The following is a 21,262-nucleotide window of genomic DNA, read 5'->3' on the forward strand; positions in this document are numbered from 1 at the left end:
TAGTGGATAATTGGTCTGTAGAGGAACCACTTAATATCTCTCTCTCTTCTACCCAGGTGATTCCCTTCCCCATGTCCTGTGACATACGGGATGAGTGCTCCTGTCGGGATCCCAACGCCATAGAGAACAGAAAGGATGAACATGTCCATTCCCTGGGGTGACCAGCCTGAGCAGGGACCTCTGTTCAACGTCCCAGGACCCTTTCTCCGACTCAACACAGCCAGAGTGGCCGAGGCAAAACCCCTCCTTCATCCTCCTCTCGGCCTCCAATTTCCTGCACATGCTGCTTAAAAGGCATACCTCTCCATCCATACCGCAACTCCAACCAGCTGAAATGCCTCCGCCTCCACATCACAGAAAGATCTAGAAAAGGAGGATGGGACTCATGAGACTCCACAGAAAAACTCCATTTCTCAGCTTAAAGGAAAGTAACCCCTGCAATACCATCATTTAAAAAAAAACAAACAACAACAGCGTATATAGCAAAGAGAAAAAAAAAATTACATGAAACGTACATTTTTGAAAGAATAAGAAAACAAGCAAATGAACAAAAAAACGTAACCAAGCCTAGGTAGCATGCCTTTTGTTGAGTTTTGTGCTGGCTTCAGTGTCTATTTTAGTGACCTTGCTCTACAATCATACGATTGAACCAAAGGTAAATCAAAAATGTGCAAGTTGGGAACAGTGTCGATGTTGGCTTTGTGTTTTGCAAATATGAAGGAAAATGAAGACAAATGTTAAAAATAATCCTCAGACACAGCTTTTCGGAGGAGCTAGACGTTTGTGCTTACATCATTCCTGGTTTCAAACTGGTCAGATATTCTGTATCTCTATGTCCTTTTCAGTGAAGTGTGTTTCTTCATGGGCACGTCAGAGGCTATAGAGGTTATTTCTAGCTTGGTGGGGAATAAGACAGCCATATTGTTCAGTTTCAAGCCACAGTTTCAACACAAAAAGCCAAACTCAAACACACACACATGAAAAATATGAACTGATTGTTCACAGAAACAATCTCCCAAGACGATTTTAGAGCAAAATCCTGAATGCATAATTAGAACATTTGAGCATGGCTTTTGCTGCTTTCCATTTTCACATCAAACCATCTACTAGAGTTGGACAGCTTTGTCTTCCTTGCTGCTTACAGTACCTCTTTATAGCATCCATTCACACTTGCATGTTAGTACATAATACTTCTCACATTAATACAAAACATTCGTTGGCAACACCACATATGAGATGCACTAAAGAACTTTAGCAAATCCAGAACCTCACTCGTCATTCCCCCTCGTTCACCCGGACGTCCCAAGAAAAATACTAACGTACATCAATCACGACTTAAAGAATGTCATGTGTAACACCTCACTTTGGGTTGGGGTGACTTTAGTTTCAGTTTGAACTCCTCCCTCGTGGCGCTTGATTAGTTACCTCGAGCGCTGATTTGAAATGTTTAAACGGAAAGTAAAAGCATCCCAGTCCTGCTCAGAATGTAGTCAATGCTTGTCAGGAGTCTGTGGCTTTCTCGATTGCACAGTACTGCACAGCACAGTCACACAAGAGTAAAGAAATCAAGGGCTGGATTGAGTTCATGGCTCTTAGTGAGAATGAGTATAAGTGAAAGGAGACCATATCTGCCCCTCTAATAATCCACAGACACACACACACACACACACACACACATACACATACATACATGCTCACATGAGCATATACATGCTTCTCTCGTTCTCTTTCCTCCCAGTAGTATTGGACTCTCTGCTGTAGCTCTGCAGGCAACAATGTTGTACATGAAAATGACATTTGGATGTATATGTCAACACAGCATTTGCAGTCACAATATGATCGAAGCTCCCTCAGACTCTCTGCTGGGTCCTGTTTAAGTAATTTATTTATTCGTTCTCTTCAGTACAAAGTGCACTTGGTTGTTCTGATCGGCACTTTTCAGTATTGTGAACTTGGTGTACTGTCCCCACCAATTAACTTTGTTAGACTATATGGCTGCTACAATAGCTTTGTGTTTTGTTACTCTTCATTCCAGACACACAGACAGACACATTAGTTTTGTTGTGTTTGTTTTTTTCTCATGCACATTTGATAATGAAGGCTGCTTGGCATATTGGTCCAAAGTTTGCTGCTCCTGTTTGGCTGCAACCATAGTCATGGCTACAATCAGCGTGATTATGCCTTTTTCATTTCATTTGGGCCATTGGCACAGTCCCTCTGACTCATATTAGGCTGCTATAGCATTCCAGATCATTGTCGTAAGTACATGGTCTTATATTGTAAGACCGATTTCATGTCATTTTAAGAACCAATGTTAGTGAAGAACTAAGTCAATACAAGAACATGCAAAGAGAAGTGAGAAGGTATTATTTTCCACCAAATATAAAGAGAAAAAAAAATCTAAAATATTATGTAAATATTACTATATGTTCTTGATGGACAGGAGCGTTGAAAAAAAATGTTTTTAAGTTTTTCGTATTCGTTATCATGTATTTCATTTTTAGAAAATGTCATATTTAATCAGTGTTTGTATTATTGACCTCAGTTACTGCACTTTCTAGTTGTCATGTAAGAAGATAAAGTATATCTTTCAAAAATGTTTAGAAGCTGCTATTGTCAAAATGGTGATCTGAAACAAACTGTATGATATTCGATCATTTGACTCCCTGTGTTGCTATTAGCTTTCCTGTCATTAGTGTTTTACTTGTATCTGACCCTGGTTACTTGGAGGGTGCAGTGTCATACTCCTCTCCAACCTAAACAGACTTTGCATTTGACTTTATCAATGTAGTAGGGAGGTATTGTCACTATGAAACATATATCCATTCACGCATCGAGGCCCCAAATCCAAAACAATTGGGTACACATCAGTGCATTTTCAGAAGTATACTGTCACATATTTAAGGTCTTGCTCGATTGCAAATTTATTTTTTTGTTTTTGTTTCTTTCCTTGATGTTTGTGTAATACATTATCTTAGGTTGAAGGTGTACATTTTGGCAGGTAAACCAAGAGATGTTGAAGAAAGTAAATGAAGAAAATTCCCATTAAAAGGGACTCTTGAAAGACTTTGTAACTTTTATGAAATATGAAACTTTGTAAGGACATTCTAAAGGATACATCATCTTCAAAGATTGCATTTAACACTTTATATGAAAACTATATAGCCCTGGTAAAAAAAAAAAATAGAAAAAAGAAAAAAAGACTTGTATTATGTTGATATTATCAAAATATATGTAACATTATTACTCCAGATACTGCTGCTTTACATAGAACTGTTACCAGTGGGGGGAGACTGACCTGCAATCACTACACTATATACCAATGACATGCAGTGCGGTGGTTCATCATCTGCCACTGAGGTCACTGGAAAGCCATTCCAGTCATTTGAATGGATGAATCTGAAACCTGTCATTGGATCCTTCCCTCTGTTGTAGAAACTGAGTTTGATCTGTTGTTCCTTCTACATACTTAGACGACTAACTTTGAAATGTCCTCCTCAACAATTACTTGCATCATCAGTCAATGTCTGGATACCAAAACAACTGATTGTCATTGCTTAGAAAGGCTACAGAATGTGACTGCATGTCAACTTGAAAAATTCTATTCTTAATATTGGAGAAGGTACCCATAAGCCATAACTAACCGAGATAGTCATGGGAGGAAGTACACAATTGCGCATTGGATGTGGACATCACCTCTCTACTGTAGTCATCACAGGATCCCTTGCTGTACCTCATGCCTGTAATGTTTGCTGCTTCTATATTTTTGGTATTTTAGTGACATTTTTGCGTCTCATAACAATGGTGTACATAGTAGAACTATTTATTGAGAGTGTTATACTTTTTTAAGTTATATTTAATGTCCATGTAAGTTATTTTTTACATTGTTCTTCTTATAATCCAACACATTCTAGGTTGTGAGTCGAAACTGTCATTTTGTCTCTGTCATCACAATCTATTGTGGTCGTTGCTGTCAAGTACTGATCTGACATGAAAGAGTACAATTCAGGCCCGCAAACACAAAAAGAACTTCCCTCATTGGTCATTATGTGTAGACGGATACTGCTGGCATCCAATGAGGATTCACCTTGTTTAAACAGTACTGATTGCAGTGTATCTTTTTATTTCTTTTCAAACCAGAATGTAAAGTTTTTTTTTGTTGTTGTTTTTACAATGCACACATTAGCCATACGTACAAGGAGTTCTAAAAAAGAGAACCAAGTATATGAATGGTCATAGATCCATGATATAGCAAATAATGTTTTGAGAGCCAGTGTAAGGCACAAGGGATGTATGTACACAGCCGCCTGAGAGCAGGAGGAAATGGGCAAGTGGCAAAGTAAGGGATCAAAAATGAAGGGAAAAAAAAAGGTCAGAAGGCAGCCGATGGTGAGTGCTCTTGGATGGGGGGAAAAGTAGAAGGTGGGCAGGGAGGGAGGTAGGGATGGGTGGGCTGCTTTTCCTGGCCTGTCTAGCTATTTGTCCAGGTGTGAAAATGCGTACTCACAGAGGCTGCCCCTGGGCCAGGGGTGGCCAGCCTGACTGGCAACACGCCGAGGCCAATGAGTCAGAGTTTCTCCTGGGGGTGGCAGCCATCCCTCTCTGGGACTCCCACCACCCCTCCCTCCCCCCCTTACTACCTCCACCTCCCAACTCCTCGACACACTGCCTCATCTGTCACTGTCAGGTATGCCTGCGCAGGGCGGCCAGGGTCAAGCTGGGCCTGTGAAAATGAGAGAGGATGTTTGCCCAGCTTACAGAGCCTTTTGAAGTTAGGCTGAAGGAACACAGTTCTCCTCACCTACAGCCTACGCTTATCACATAATATGATGTGTGTAGCAGTGTTTTTTTGACAGGCTTTGATACCTCTCCACGTTTACCACCAACAGTTGCTCCTTTGTTTCTAATTTAACACCTGGTTTTGTATTTCTTGTCTAAAAATGGCAGAGACTTTGTGTCGTTATAAAGCAATGGGGGAGTGTGAGGAAGAGAGTGTCTGAAGCCCTAACGTTTTCGCTCAGATCTTTGTGGAGAAAAAACACTGATGTGCCATCTTGTTGTAAGACATTTTCTTTGTGTGTTGTAACACATGAAGTACCTCTCACAGGCCTCTGGTTATAGAATGGTCCTCTTATGTCTGTTTCCTAATCCTTCAATAAATAAAAAAAGGTGAATTGTCCTTTTTTCTAAGTGGGAAGTACAAAAAAAAAGTGTATTTGCATATTACGTGGATATCTAGTGGTATTACTGCGATGTTTCGTACCCAATTGCTCAACAAATATATTTTAAGATGTAAATAATAATATTATATGATGATTGTATTTGCAAACCATGTACTAACTGTTTGGGAGTAGCTCTTGGATTGATTTTTATCATAACTATTATACAAAGAAATGAACCGTGAAATGTTGTGCATTGTGTCAAAGTATCACCTGCAAGACAGAAAAAGAAAACGAGAAAAAAAAAATCTGTGATGCTTTACCACACCACTTGCTGTCAGCATTTATTTGTTCATAATGGCTTAGTGCAAGCACTGTTGTCAGTTGTCTAAACCATGAATTTATCCATTGAGTCATAAATTATTTATTTGTTGTCAAGATTAATAAAATCATAATGGTCATTTCTGGGTCTTAGGAGTCTGTTGAAATTGATCCTCATGATCAAACTTGACGGATCTTTGAGAAATTCATTTCAAATTTGGTCCGAGTTGACTGGCACCAACCAACAGCTTTCGTTTGGCTTTACTCCTTTCTGTATATTGTTGAGTCTTATCCACATGCCTTTGTGTTTGCTGAGAATTTCACCAACACTGTAAAGGTAGCCATCAAACTCAGTAGTCCCTCCCTCCCTCTGATGGCCTCCTCTCTCTTTGGTTTTTACACAGTATGCACTTTTTCAGGCACATATACAACATATTGGACTTTTATGTTTCAGTCGATGTTTCTCTCTGTTTTCACAGTTGCAATTATATATATTTTTGGTGCTCTGGTACATGGCAAAACATGTCTGATGTGTACTATATTTTCATAAGGAAGAGTCATAAAGATGAGTATCATGTTCATTTTGCTGTCATTTATTGTGTAGAAATAAAACACTGGTTAAAGTGAGCATAAACTGCAGGTGTGTGGCCACTTTTTTTGAGATTGCTTTTTAATCGCTGCTGAAAACATGATGTGAAAGTGTGTCTGGCTTAATTTTGCTACTGCTTTAAACAGCCTTGAAGGACGTCAGCTCTTGTTCTTTGTTCTGGGAGGTAGCGCACATTCATAGTGAGACCTTTCAAAATATAAAATCAGCGAAATGCTGAGGTGGTTCTAAAGAGGAGCTCATTCTTTGAGTCCTCATTGATACATTGGCATGGAAATGCGAGCGCTGTTCCTGGCACATCAATGACCTTAATGGCCTAATTTGTGAGAATGAACATTAAGCTACTGATTTTTAAAGTGCAGTTAATGTTGCATGACTGGAAAGAAACTGGATCTGAGCTTAAAGGAATAGTTTGTTGAGGGAGGTGGAAAAAGAAAATGCTTCCCAGCAGCTCACATGCAGAGAGGCATAGCCACCTTCAGTTAATGATATAAATTAGAGTAATTCATAGGGGATAGCTGTCTGTTAGTTCAGTGACTGATTTCCCTCCTTTCCGGCTCGATGTAAATATTTTTCTGCTAGATCATGCGTTAATTCGGTTAAAAACCCGAGAATTTACAGCATCGCGCAGCACTCTACAATTGCTTACAGCCATTTTCATCTGTGCCTCATTTTGCCATCAAGCTAATTAATTGTGATCCAATTATTGTTCTGATATTGTGCAACTTTACTGTAGTGGTTTGCACCCTGGGGGCTTTACTCCAGTGAGATCCATTTCAAGCACTGCACGTGAGTCATGTGCACCACATCAGCGGAGAAACAATATGTCAGATTACGTGAAACCTAAATCACTGAAGTCAACACAACTTCATTCTCTGTGCTGATAAATGCTGATGGGCTGTGCTGCTGAGTTTTTCGCCCCATTTTTACTTCGTTACTAAAAGTCTAACAACAAAAAAGTCAAACTACTGAGCGCTAAAGCTCTTGTTGCAACACAATAAAAATTGCAGTGAAACGTGTCAGGAGCAATTTTCTGATTATCAGTGACTTGTAACATTGTTTGTGTTTGGACATTTGTGACATAAATTCTTGCCAAGTCTAAATTTAAAAGCGCTAAAATGCTAAAATGGCTCAAGCTAAAGGTAAGATGTCAACAAAAACAATATGATACCAACCAAATTATACCAAGTATAATCCTATCATGTTCACCAACTTAGTCTAGCATCTCAGCACGTTGACATTTGGGAAAAAATGGGAACGTATGAAACTTTACAGGTATGCTTACAAAGAAAAAAATATAAAGTGTTACCATAGGCAAAATACAATAAAGATGGTGAACACTAAAGACTTCATGAAGGAAGCATGTCTATTCAAACGTTCATTGCAAATCTTCAAACAACCCTCAAATTAAAACATCAAATACCAAGCTGGAGCTACAGTTAGCGTATTACCTCTGTCATTGGGTTTAATCCTCTGGGGACCATGAATGTCTGCACACGCTTCATTGCAATCCATCCAGTAGATGTTGAGATATTTCACTGTGGACCAAAATGGCAGCGACAGGCAGACATAGTCAAAACTCCCTCACATCCTGCCATATGGAAAGATATTAACCTCCCTGGCTGAATGCATATATAGGATATGGGAAATATGTGCCGAGGTTCTGGAAGATAGACTATTTTCCAACATCAGCTATGGGACACAAAACTTTGTGGAGTCACAAATTTTCTGTTGTCTTAATAGTTAAAAGTGAATAGTAAGTACTGCAGTTCATTGATTTTTAACTCGAGGGTACTATTGGTTTTGGATGTGGGTGTTCCAACATGTGTTAACACTTTCAAGTTTGAGCAACAACATCCCGTTCTTTGGTTTCTTCTGATATGACGTAAACACACCACAAGACGAATAGTCAAGATTAAACAAGGAAGTGTGGGAGTATCAAATGCCAAATGAGTATCCAGTGGGCTATTAACTCCAGGAGGTTATTGTCTTTAAAATGTCATATTTAAGTCAGTTTTTGGTGCAGACTGAGCTTTTTTTTTTGATTGCTAGAATGAAGGAATTGATGTAAACTGAAAGATATGTGCTTCTAAAGTAAAGTATTTTTTAATTAAAGCCATACAATGGCACACCAGGACAATAACTACCAGGTGGAAAATTACCAGTGATCATGAAAACTGGGAAAACTTCACAGAAAATCAATAGTAAATACACAAGGAAAACATTTCATCTACAGATGTGGCAAACAATTTTGGGAAGCATTGTTTGTTGGGAAGAGGGATTGGAATTATTTTTGCCACTTGTAGTAATCAAATAGGTATGCAGCACAGCTGTTGTAGCAAGAAAAGGAAAGCCTTCTGGTTTTTCTATACATTTTTAATATTTCACATTCTTCAGAAAAAGACAATCAAAGCCACATAATAATACAGATATCATTGTTTTTTACAATTGAAACTGTACAATATAATAATTTATTATCACAATTCATATAACATGAGATGAACATATTGAAAAAAAGGCATTGTTTGTCTTCGTTAAAACAATATCCATGGCTTTGAAGATTGAAAAATACGAGGGTTAAAAGGACCACTGGTGATCCCTACAATCAGTGACTCCTCACAATTCAGTGTACAGTACCTCAGGTTTACAGCTGCATTTGGCATAAACTGTTTGACTGCCATGTGAGCATACATTGATATGAAATAACGTTAAATCCTGTTTTGCGAGGGGAACTTTTCAAAGCCACACTATTTATTCAGTCCAAGTTCTGGTCTCATTTTCAAGCTTTTGTTACAATTTGGTGACTGTAATGTTATGTCTAATACTGCTCCTCTTATCTTTGTCTTATGGCAGATCTATTTTTAACTTGCACAACTTGTCAACTGATTTCTTATGCACAATAATAACAGTCCCACTCCAAGCATCTTAGACAAACTCGCAGAAATTTTAAATCTTGCTATAACATCTGATTGATGTTTTTTTTTTACAGTAGCAGTTGGTGTATCAATACCAAAACTCATCATATTACATAACTGTATACTTCAGTGTGGCAAAAGCATCACCTTTCTTTGTCTTGGGTGCCTAATAAATCTGAGGTCAGGTCCATAAAAATCCTTGAAATGAGTCATTATATGTTTACCAGCATTTATTTTGGATATTGCAGTACTAAAAAGGCAGATAAGAAAATGATTTCTACACTTCAGCACTGAAATTAAAGCTGAATTAAAAGTCTATGAATGAATATAATGTTCAAATACCACCTACTCTGTCTTTGCATAATTTCATCAGGCTGGTAGAAAAGCCTATTTATCAATACTGTTGCCACACAAAGCTGTTGCTATTTCAACTGAATCTATCAAATGTCATAAAAGACTAACTACATAGTTTCTCACTTACTGATTTTAAATTCCTGAAGCAAAGCTTATTTTTCCTCTTATTTTTAATAAACGTGAACTTGAAAACAAGTAAGTGAATTTCAAAATGGCTTTAACACATTTCAGTTTCTCCTTTCAAATGAAAGTAGTAAAGGCAAATAAGTTATACTATTTATTTTTCCTTTTTTTTCTCTCTTTTTGTTCCAGGTAAGCGTCAAAGCACCGAAAAGGAACTACAATATTACATTCAAAGGATTTAAGCCAACCAGTTTTCTTTTGGCTGGATGATATTTTACATGTTCACACTGCAGTTTCTCATTGATATGTGCAATCACTGGCATTTTGCAGTTGAGAAATATATCCGCTCCGTCGAGTTGTTTTCTTTTTCCGTTTTTTTTAAAATTTAGAATCTTCTGTCTTATAATAAAAGTAGGCCACACAAAAATATGTTTTTCGGTAGCTTTAACACAATGTCCAGTGATGTCGGAGGGTTTTTCCTTTTCTTATTTATTTTTTTTTTTTTTAGTTTTTTTGGCCTCTCCTGGCTTTCAAAATACACCAGTCACGTGAGAGACACTCGCTGCAGAGTGTCCAGAGGAGGTACATCAATCAATGATGTCATTTTGCAGGACGAAATAAGAAAAGACGCGCTGCCCGTCTCTGAACTCCTGTCTCATCGGAGTTTGGTGTTGCTGTATGTGTTGCGCTGTACAGAAATGAGCTTTTCCATGCACATGGTGCGACTGTCGTGTAAAGAGCCGTGCCACGTGTTACTGGGAGGCCGCCCCTCTTCGCTCCGGCAGTAGACGTACGCCATGGTGTCGGTGCGGCTCTGGATGTGGGTGCTGCGCAGGAGGGAGCGGCAGTAGAGGCTGATCTTCTCCACCCTGCGTAGTATCAGGTTGGCTTTTCTATTGGAAGAGACGAAAAAGTGATCGATTTATGACTTTAATCACCATTACATTTTCTCTCTGCTTTCCTAAAACTAAATGTGAACTAAGTGCAAATGAACACATCAATGCGGTGAAGTCATTTTGAAATAATTGAAAAATTCTGCAATTCTGGGTCCCTGAGCAGTTTGAAATAGCAGGATAATTTATCCACTGACTTTTCTGAGGTAGACCGAAACTTACTTTTGGAGCCATGTGTTACTGTGCAAACCTCAGATCTCACACTACATATTGATGGCATGTGTTAGTCCTGCTGTTGTGTTTACGTGAGTGAGAAAAATCACGGAACCGAGAAATTCACTGCGCCACCTGCTCTGCATAAACGCAACCTCAGCCGGGCTCCTCCACCAACATCCGTGACACAAAGTTGACAAATACATTCAAACAAGGAGACAAATTTGCCATGATGTCCTCATATGCACCTCCACTGGCTTTGCACAAAAATAAAGTATTGAATTGTTTCTCTTCTGTCATTCTGATGTCAGTCGGGGTCACACTAATGACATGCAATGACATTTAGAAGTCCAAGGTACCGGTTTTTGCTTGACACTACACCAGAGGCAGCTGTCTTGAGTGAGTGAAACTAAGAATTTTGTCTGGAGGTGAAATTTACGACATGAAGGAGCCATATGTCAGGTCAGCTCAACTTAGAAAAAAACACCTCTCCTGAAACACAGATATAGAAACACACACACAGTATATACAGATATATCTACAGCATTCAACGTTGGCAAGCTCATGTGGTTACTAATATGAGGAAAACGCACACAGAGAAAGGCAAAATTCCATTTGTTTTGGAAAGCAGTGTCTGCTGAGCATCAACATCTGTCTTTAGTTAAGCAAGGAGTTCAGACATCCTTTTCACTTATTTGCTGAAAAGGGTGGGGGGGGGCATTTTCTCATTTCCCTTAAATTCTTATGTCTGAAACAACAGAATACCAAACACATTATCAGGGGAGGCGTGGAAGCACGTGAGCCGGGGATGAATTAAAACCATTTAATGCCACTTACGGCGACAAACAGAGAAACTGCTGAAACAGAACCTTTACATTGCAGCCACTAGATCTGGCTTTATATGCATGGTTAAGACTGGTTAAAACACAAACATAACTTCAGTCCTGATTAAAAAAAAAAAAACAACACCAAATCAAGGATGCTGATGTGGGGAAACAGGAAAAGTACAAGATAATAGCAGTAACCACGAATCACAAGCGATCCAAAGAAACACAGTTATGACAGGAGCAGGAGCTGGTGTTGACATCTAACAATGGTGGACGTTTGGGGACTCCTGGGATTGTCGGCTCCTGGAGGGGAGCTGAGCGTGCTTACGTTTCACTTGGCCATTCTGTTACCTTTTAAAAGGCACCACCAATAGAGTCTGCTTGTAAATCACCACAACGAGGCTCAACCCTGCCAACTTCAGGCAGTAAATAATCCACACTCGCTCATCCAAAAGCCTCCACCGCCGCTGCCCCCACCACCTCCCTTGCAGCTGCCCACACACAAACACACCATCCCAACCAACTCCAATCCCCCCCCACTTATGTTCGAGCCCCCCGATGGCCAACCTGTGCCTCCCACCCCCCTTCACCAATCAGAGAGAGGCATAATCTTCCTACAGACTGAAGTTATTCCTCAATTATTATATTATTTATGGCTTGGAACGGAGCGCTTCCAGGCAGTGGGGGTGGACAAACCAAAACATTGGTCTGTAACTTAATATCTCGTGTTGCTATCATCAGCGCTGGACCTACTGCCTAGTCAGACTCACATACATAAATGTTTTTGTTCTATACTTTTTTCCCCCAAAAAAGCATTATTTAGACTTTCTCTTGTGCTATTTTGTCAGATTCTCTTTGTTCCTATGGTGTCGTAATGTCTACCTTTCTGCTCAGTGTATCAATGGGGGTGTCCCTGTAAAGAGGGTCATGGGTGAGGGGATGTCAGGGTGGTATAGTGTTGACATGGATGAACTTTTTTTTATGAGAAAGAAGAGGAAATGGAGTTGGAAGTGGAGTTACTGTTAGCTGAGTATCCCGTTTAGTGTTTGGCTTGGCTGTCAAACACTGTTTAGGCATTGCCATGGTGACGTGAAGAGCGACTGTAACCCCAGAGTTATTATGGCGACCTTGCCCACTTGCCTTCTAGTAGAAGCACTTCTGGAAGTGTGTGCATTGGGGAAATGGTGCTCCTGCTTGTTCGGGGGTGTAGAAGGGGGCTGCGGGGTGGGGCGGACAATGACATGAGTAATGAGCTGAAGAATCGGAATCTGGCTACGCTCGTTCAGACAGCGCTGGCTTTTATTGTTGTGTAAGAAACCTCAGGATGACTGTAATGGATCCACAACAACATGTTCCATCAAGTCCGATGACAGCGAGACATGGATAAATAGCGGCCGACTGGACACAAAAAAAGACATTTTCTAGACAAAAAGCAGCAATTACATCGTTGTACAAACGGACAGTATCTGAGACATCGTCCAAGTCTGCGTGAGAAAAGCTTCCATCATCCAAATGTTCTCACCTGGGGCCCAGCTCATCCTCGCTCCGCCAGACGAAATCTCCAAACTTCTCGTAGTGGGAGTTGTAGTGGTGCTGGACTCTGTATAGCAGCGGAGGAGCAATCTCCATCAGCGTATTGTAGGCCATCTGCTGCTCCTTACCGCTGGTGTAGCCATTGTACAAGTTGTACACCTTGTCTGCTATTTCTGGCAAGAGGTAAAAGACAGAGAGAGAGGCAGAGAGATTCAGAGGGAGAACGAGTGATTTAACATGTTCCTACACATTATGTTCCTATGTAACTAAACTGCGCACTCAGTTACGTTTTGAAAGAAGCTCGGTTTTTCCTGATAAGGTATGTCGTAGTAGGATATGTGCCCACTTTCAAAGATCCACACAGCCCATGTTAGGAGGTTGGTGGTGTTGGTAAAGGTCCAACACAGGAATTTCACCAAGGAATTTGAGGTTTGTCTCCTGTGTGGAACCATGATTTCTTATTTATTCACTGTTTGGCTATGCTTAGACAACAAACATGGATAGCTTTATGAAAATATCATGGCTTTGGGATAAACTTGACTCAGAAAAACTACTTTTTATGAGGAAATGTCATGCTGTCGGTTAAAATATATCCTTTCACAACATGTTTGAAATTTCTCCCCTCTTTTTGGGTTACCAGGGTAACCAGTTATGTCCCATTTAGTCAGTGACTTAAAAATAAGCTTAATACAATAAATGCTAATTAGAAACCACACAAATGCATTTTCCTGAAAACAAAATTGAGCATGCAAGTATAGGAGCAGATATTTTTGGAGACAAAGTTTGCTTGAGGAACTGGCTAGAGTCAATGGAGCAGAAGCTGAACTATGCTGATATTTAATACTGAACTGGACAAGGATTAAATAAACTCTTCTTATAATTCAAACTATTAATGTCTTTTATTGGATCATCCCTGTTGACAAACTCAATGTGATGAATAAAATGAATCTGACATTAAAAAATGTTGGAGTGCTCCTTTACATTTTGCCATTTCTGGTTTTACTACCAATAACTATTAACTATGTAATCATACATGTGCGCTTGCGTAGTCAAGGTCAGGTTTTGTAACCAAGTAAAAACTGTTACAAATTATGACAGAGAAAATATGAATATTTATAGTAAAAATTTGAAATTAGGGATGAATTTATTCTAGGTGTGAATTGTGACAGCATGATTTTTTAGATAGATGCAAAAGAATAGTGACAGAAGATCAAAAAGAATGTGCACTACATGTCCTCGGTTGTGTTTACAAGGGATAGATGGTAGTAATGAGACGAAAATGTGAAATCTGTAGTACCCTTTTCACACAATTGTGATTATGGGAAAGTAAGGACAAGGTATGAGAAAGATGGAAATAGAAAAGATGAAATAAAGATTAAAACAAAAAAGGCACAGTGGGAAAAGATTACAGGTGAAAGTACCTTCAGCCCGACTGTCATCAACTACTGGACAAGATGTTCGTACAGAGACAAAGCTTGACTCAGAGTGACTGCCTCGGCTGTCCACTGCATAGAGAGTAAACCTGAGAAGGACAAAAAAAACAACAGAGGTAATGTTATTACTTACTATTCATATTACATGGCAGAAGTGGACAGGAAACATTTGTCAATACAGCTTAAAATGCATTACCAGTTTACCCTTCAGGTAGAAACTTTGAAATTTCAGCTCTTTATGTACAACAATTGACACTTTGCCAATAGAGATGATTTGTAACTTTTTTATCTAGTGTGGCAGAGTTGTTGAATTCATGTCACGCTCAGAGCCTTGGGGCAAATATGAAAATGTTGGAGGTATTTAGGATAAAATGGAATTTTTTAATATGGAATTTCTGGGAGCAAAGCTTTGAAATTGATCTTTTCCTTTGATTAATATGTAAACAATGTCTAATGCATCAGCAACTCTTACTGACAATATCTTCTTCTAAAATTGGCAAATTGTGTGGTGATATTTGAAATCCTTTTATTATTTTCAGAAAATAACACACACAGGTGTTTGATATCCATTCAAAAATGCTGTAACAGTTACTGATCTGCTGATTTCCTGGCTGCTCTTGGTCTAAAAAAAATTTAATAAAAAAATTACTTTAAAATTACTTACCAATTGAATAAAAACAAAAAATAAGGCCGAAAAAACAACTTTAAAAATTTTTTATAGACTAAAATGTCATCTTCAATGGTGAAAAAAAGTCATATTTTAACATGTGTAAAAACATCTTGCATAGCATGTCATCCAAAATGTGACAAAAATGTCATAGTTTAGGATGTCATCCAAAATGTCACAAAAACATCATAGTTTGGTGTGTCGTCAAAACTGTCACAAAAATGTCATAGTTTAGTATGTCGTCCAAGATGTCACAAAAATGTCACTAAAACGTCATAGTTTTGTATGTCGTCCAAAATATTACGAAAACGTCACATTTTAGTATGTGGTTCAAAATGTCACAAAAACTTCATAGTTTAGTGTGTCACCTAAATTGTCATTGAATGTCATAGTTTAGTATATCTTCCAAAATGGGGAAAAAATGTCATAGTTTAGTGTGTCATCCAAAATGTCACAAAAACATCATAGTTTAGTATGTGGGCCAAAATGACACCAAAATGTCATATTTTAATATGACTTCCAACAAAAGCAAAAGTCCTCAGGTGGCTCAACGGGTTGAGAGAGTGACTCATAAACATGACTGTGTCAGACATGCTGGTTCGATTCCGTCTAACAGCTCCTTACTACACGTCTTCATCTTAACCGTCCTATGGAAAAAACCAACAAGAAATGTCATAGTTTAGTATGTCATCCCAAATGTTTACTAAAACGTAAAAGTTTCGTATGTCGTCCAAAATGTCACTAAAACTCCACATTTTAGTATGTGGTCCAAAATGTCACCAAAACATCATAGTTTAGCATGTGGTCCAAAATGTCACCAAAATGTCATAGTTTAGTATGACACCCAACAAAATGAAAGGTCCTCAGGTGGCTCAACTGGCTGAGAGAGTGACTCATAAACATGACTGTGTCAGAGATGCTGGTTTGATTCTGTCTCATAACTCCTTACTAAAAGTCTTCTTCTTAAATGTCCTATTGAATAGAACCAACAAGACATGTCATAGTTTAGTATTTCATCCCAAATGTGGACCAAAACTTCATAGTTTAGTTTGTCGTCCAAAAACGTCATAGTTTAGTATGTGGTCCAAAATGTCACTACAACGTCATAGTTTAGTATGTCATCCAAAAAGTCACAAAAACGTCATAGCTTAGTATGTCGTTCAAAATGTCACTAAAATGTCATAGATTAGTATGACACCCAACAAAAGGAAAGGTCCTCAGGTGGTTCAACTGGTTGAGAGAGTGACTTGTAAACATGGCTGTATCAGAGATGCTGGTTGATTCCGCCTCACAGCTCCTTACTACAAGTCTTCTTTTTAACTGTCCTATTGAATAGAACCAACAAGAAATGTCATAGTTTAGTATTTCATCCCATATGTGGACTAAAACGTCATAGTTTAGTTTGTCGTCCAAAATGTCACTAAAACGTCATAGTTTAGTATGTGGTCCAAAATGTCACCAAAACGTCATAGTTTAGTATGTGGTCCAAAATGTCACAAAAACATAATAGTTTACTATGTCGCCCAAAATATTACAAAAACTCCACATTTTAGTATGTGGTCCAAACTGTCACAAAAACGTCATAGTTTAGTATGTGGTCCAAAATGTCACAAAAACGTCATAGTTTAGTGTGTCGTCCAAAATGTCACGAAAATGTCATATTGTAGTATGTGGTCCAAAATGTCACAAAAACATCATAGTTTAGTATATCTTCCAAAATGTCACAAAAATGGCATAGTTTAGTATGTCGTCCAAAATATTACAAAAACTCCACATTTTAGTATGTGGTCCAAAATGTCACAAAAATGTCATAGTTTAGTATGTCATCCAAAATGTCACAAAATGTCATAGTTTATTTAGTATGTTGTCCAAAATGTCACAAAAACATCATAGTTTAGCATGTCGTCCAAAATGTCACCAAAATGTCATAAATTAGTATGACACCCAACAAGAAGAAAGGTCCTCAGGTGGCTCAACTGGTTGAGAGAGTGACTTGTAAACATGGCTGTATCAGAGATGCTGGTTTGATTCCGCCTCACAGCTCCTAACTACAAGTCTTCTTTTTAACTGTCCTATTGAATAGAACCAACAAGAAATGTCATAGTTTAGTATTTCATCCCATATGTGGACTAAAACGTCATAGTTTAGTTTGTCGTCCAAAATGTCACTATAACGTCATAGTTTAGTATGTGGTCCAAAATGTCACCAAAACGTCATAGTTTAGTATGTGGTCCAAAATGTCACAAAAACATAATAGTTTACTATGTCGCCCAAAATATTACAAAAACTCCACATTTTAGTATGTGGTCCAAAATGTCACAAAAATGTCATAGTTTAGTGTGTCGTCCAAAATGTCACAAAATGTCATAGTTTATTTAGTATGTTGTCCAAAATGTCACAAAAACATCATAGTTTAGCATGTCGTCCAAAATGTCACCAAAATGTCATAAATTAGTATGACACCCAACAAGAAGAAAGGTCCTCAGGTGGCTCAACTGGTTGAGAGAGTGACTTGTAAACATGACTGTGTCAGAGATGCTGGTTCGATTCTGTCTCACGGCTCCTTACTACAAGTCTTCATCTTAACCGTCCGATGGGAAAAAACCAACAAGAAATGTCATAGTTTAGTATGTGGTCCAAAATGTCACCAAAACGTCATAGTTTAGTATGTGGTCCAAAATGTCATAGTCTAGTATGTCGTCCAAAATATTACAAAAACACCACATTTTAGTATGTCGTCCAAAATGTCACAAAAACGTCATAGTTTAGAATGTCGTTCAAAATGTCACAAAAACGTCATAGTTTCGTATGTGGTCCAAAATGTCACAAAAACATCATAGGTTAGTGGGTCGTCCAAAATGTCACCAAAACGTCATAGTTTAGTATATCTTCCAAAATGTCACAAAAATGGCATAGTTTAGTATGTCGTCCAAAATATTACAAAAACTCCACATTTTAGGATGTGGTCCAAAATGTCACAAAAATGTCAAAGTTTAGTATGTCGTCCAAAATGTCACAAAAACATAATAGTTTAGTGTGTCGTCCAAAATGTCACGAAAATGTCATATTGTAGGATGTGGTCCAAAATGTCACAAAAACATCATAGTTTAGTATATCTTCCAAAATGTCACAAAAATGGCATAGTTTAGTATGTCGTCCAAAATATTACAAAAACTCCACATTTTAGGATGTGGTCCAAAATGTCACAAAAATGTCAAAGTTTAGTATATCTTCCAAAATGTCACAAAAACATAATAGTTTAGTATGTCGTCCAAAATATTATAAAAACTCCACATTTTAGTATGTGGTCCAAAATGTCACAAAAATGTCATAGTTTAGTATGTCGTCCAAAATGTCACAAAAACGTCATAGTTTAGTATGTGGTCCAAAATATTACAAAAACTCCACATTTTAGTGTGTGGTCCAAAATGTCACCAAAACGTCATAGTTTAGTCTGTGGTCCAAAATGTCACCAAAATGTCATATTTTATTATGACATCCAAGAAAAGCAAAAGTCCTCAGGTGGCTCAACTGGTTGAGAGAGTGACTCATAAACATGACTGTGTCAGAGATGCTGGTTCGATTCTGTCTCACGGCTCCTTACTACAAGTCTTCATCTTAACTGTCCTATGGAAAAAAAAACAACAAGAAACGTTGTGGTTTAGTATGTCGTCCAAAATGTCACAAAAACGTCATAGTTTAGTATTTCATCCCAAATGTGGACTAAAATGTCATAGTTTCGTATGTGGTCCAAACTGTCACAAAAACGTCATAGTTTAGTATGTCACCCAAAAAATTACAAAAACTCCACATTTTAGTATGTGGTCCAAAATGTCACCAAAATGTCATAGTTTAATATGTCATCCAAAATGTCACAAAAACGGCATAGCTTAGTATGTGGTCCAAAATGTCACCAAAACGTCATAGTTTAGTATGTCGTCCAAAATGTCACAAAAACGTCATAGTTTAGTTTGTCGTTCAAAATGTCACAAAAACGTCATAGTTTAGTTTGTCGTTCAAAATGTCACCAAAACGTCATAGTTTAGTATGTGGTCCAAAATGTCACAAAAACGGTATAGTTTAGTATGTGGGCCAAAATGTCACCAAAATGTCATAGTTTAGTATGACACCCAACAAAAGGAAAGGTCCTCAGGTGGCTCAATTGGTTGAGAGAGTGACTCATAAACATGACTGTGTCAGAGATGCTGGTTCGATTCCGTCTCACAGCTCCTTACTACAACTCTTCTTCTTAACTGTCCCATTGAAAAGAACCAACAAGAAATGTCTTAGTTTAGTATTTCATCCCAAATGTGGACTAAAACGTCATAGTTTAGTATGTGGTCCAAAATGTCACTAAAACTTCATAGTTTAGTATGTCGTTCAAAATGTCACAAAAACGTCATAGTTTAGTTTGTCATTCAAAATGTCACCAAAACGTCATAGTTTAGTATGTGGTCCAAAATGTCACAAAAACGGTATAGTTTAGTATGTGGTCCAAAATGTCACCAAAATGTTATAGTTTAGTATGTCACCCAAAAAATTACAAAAACTCCACATTTTAGTATGTGGTCCAAAATGTCACTAAAACTTCATAGTTTAGTATGTCGTCCAAAATGTCACAAAAACGTCATAGTTTAGTTTGTCATTCAAAATGTCACCAAAACGTCATAGTTTAGTATGTCACCCAAAAAATTACAAAAACTCCACATTTTAGTATGTGGTCCAAAATGTCACCAAAATGTCATAGTTTAGTATTTCATCCCAAATGTTGACTAAAATGTCATAGTTTAGTATGTCGTTCAAAATGTCACAAAAACGTCATAGTTTAGTTTGTCGTTCAAAATGTCACAAAAACGTCATAGTTTAGTATGTGGTCCAAAATGTCACCAAAATGTCATAGTTTAGTATGTCACCCAAAAAATTACAAAAACTCCACATTTTAGTATGTGGTCCAAAATGTCACTAAAACTTCATAGTTTAGTATGTCGTCCAAAATGTCACAAAAACGTCATAGTTTAGTTTGTCATTCAAAATGTCACCAAAACGTCATAGTTTAGTATGTCACCCAAAAAATTACAAAAACTCCACATTTTAGTATGTGGTCCAAAATGTCACCAAAATGTCATAGTTTAGTATTTCATCCCAAATGTGGACTAAAATGTCATAGTTTAGTATGTCGTCCAAACTGTCACAAAAACGTCATAGTTTAGTATGTCGTTCAAAGTGTCACCAAAACGTCATAGTTTAGTATGTGGTCCAAAATGTCACAAAAATGGTATAGTTTAGTATGTGGTCCAAAATGTCACCAAAATGTCATAGTTTAGTATGTCACCCAAAAAATTACAAAAACTCCACATTTTAGTATGTGGTCCAAAATGTCACCAAAATGTCATAGTTTAATATGTCGTCCAAAATATCACAAAAACGGCATAGCTTAGTATGTGGTCCAAAATGTCACCAAAACGTCATAGTTTAGTATGTCACCCAAAAAATTACAAAAACTCCACATTTTAGTATGTGGTCCAAAATGTCACAAAAACGTCATAGTTTAGTTTGTCGTTCAAAATGTCACAAAAACGTCATAGTTTAGTATGTCGTTCAAAATGTCACCAAAACGTCATAGTTTAGTTTGTCGTTCAAAATGTCACCAAAACGTCATAGTTTAGTATGTGGGCCAAAATGTCACAAAAATGGTATAGTTTAGTATGTGGTCCAAAATGTCATAGTTTAGTATGTCACCCAAAAAATTACAAAAACTCCACATTTTAGTATGTGGTCCAAAATGTCACCAAAATGTTATAGTTTAATATGTCGTCCAAAATATCACAAAAAGGGCATAGCTTAGTATGTGGTCCAAAATGTCACCAAAACTTCATAGTTTAGTATGTCGTCCAAAATGTCACAAAAACGTCATAGTTTAGTTTGTCGTTCAAAATGTCACCAAAACGTCATAGCTTAGTATGTGGTCCAAAATGTCACCAAAACGTCATAGTTTAGTATGTCACCCAAAAAATTACAAAAACTCCACATTTTAGTATGTGGTCCAAAATGTCACAAAAACGTCATAGTTTAGTTTGTCGTTCAAAATGTCACCAAAACGTCATAGTTTAGTATGTGGTCCAAAATGTCACAAAAATGGTATAGTTTAGTATGTGGTCCAAAATGTCATAGTTTAGTATGTCACCCAAAAAATTACAAGAACTACACATTTTAGTAT

General features: G+C 37.7%; 2 protein-coding genes across 4 annotated transcripts in view; one reads left to right on the top strand and one right to left on the bottom strand.

Moving 5' to 3' along the window:
• The window catches only part of pappaa (pregnancy-associated plasma protein A, pappalysin 1a), a 94,753-nt gene extending 88,639 nt beyond the window's left edge, over positions 1–6,114 (top strand). For both annotated transcript variants that reach the window (XM_051938697.1, XM_022212004.2), the window contains exon 22: positions 57–6,114. In XM_051938697.1, the coding sequence (XP_051794657.1) occupies positions 57–161 (105 nt within the window). In that variant the 3' untranslated portion in view covers positions 162–6,114. The remainder of the gene's footprint in view (positions 1–56) is intronic.
• A 2,328-nt stretch (positions 6,115–8,442) lies between these two features.
• LOC110959713 (astrotactin-2-like) overlaps positions 8,443–21,262 on the bottom strand; it is a 286,904-nt gene continuing 274,084 nt past the window's right edge. For both annotated transcript variants that reach the window (XM_051938273.1, XM_051938274.1), the window contains 3 exons: positions 14,367–14,467; positions 12,935–13,118; positions 8,443–10,372 (listed from right to left, as the gene is read on the bottom strand). In XM_051938273.1, the coding sequence (XP_051794233.1) occupies positions 10,135–10,372; positions 12,935–13,118; positions 14,367–14,467 (523 nt within the window). In that variant the 3' untranslated portion in view covers positions 8,443–10,134. The remainder of the gene's footprint in view (positions 10,373–12,934; positions 13,119–14,366; positions 14,468–21,262) is intronic.

The sequence above is a fragment of the Acanthochromis polyacanthus genome, chromosome 18 (assembly GCF_021347895.1).
Source record: "Acanthochromis polyacanthus isolate Apoly-LR-REF ecotype Palm Island chromosome 18, KAUST_Apoly_ChrSc, whole genome shotgun sequence".
NCBI classification, from domain to species: Eukaryota; Metazoa; Chordata; class Actinopteri; family Pomacentridae; genus Acanthochromis; species Acanthochromis polyacanthus.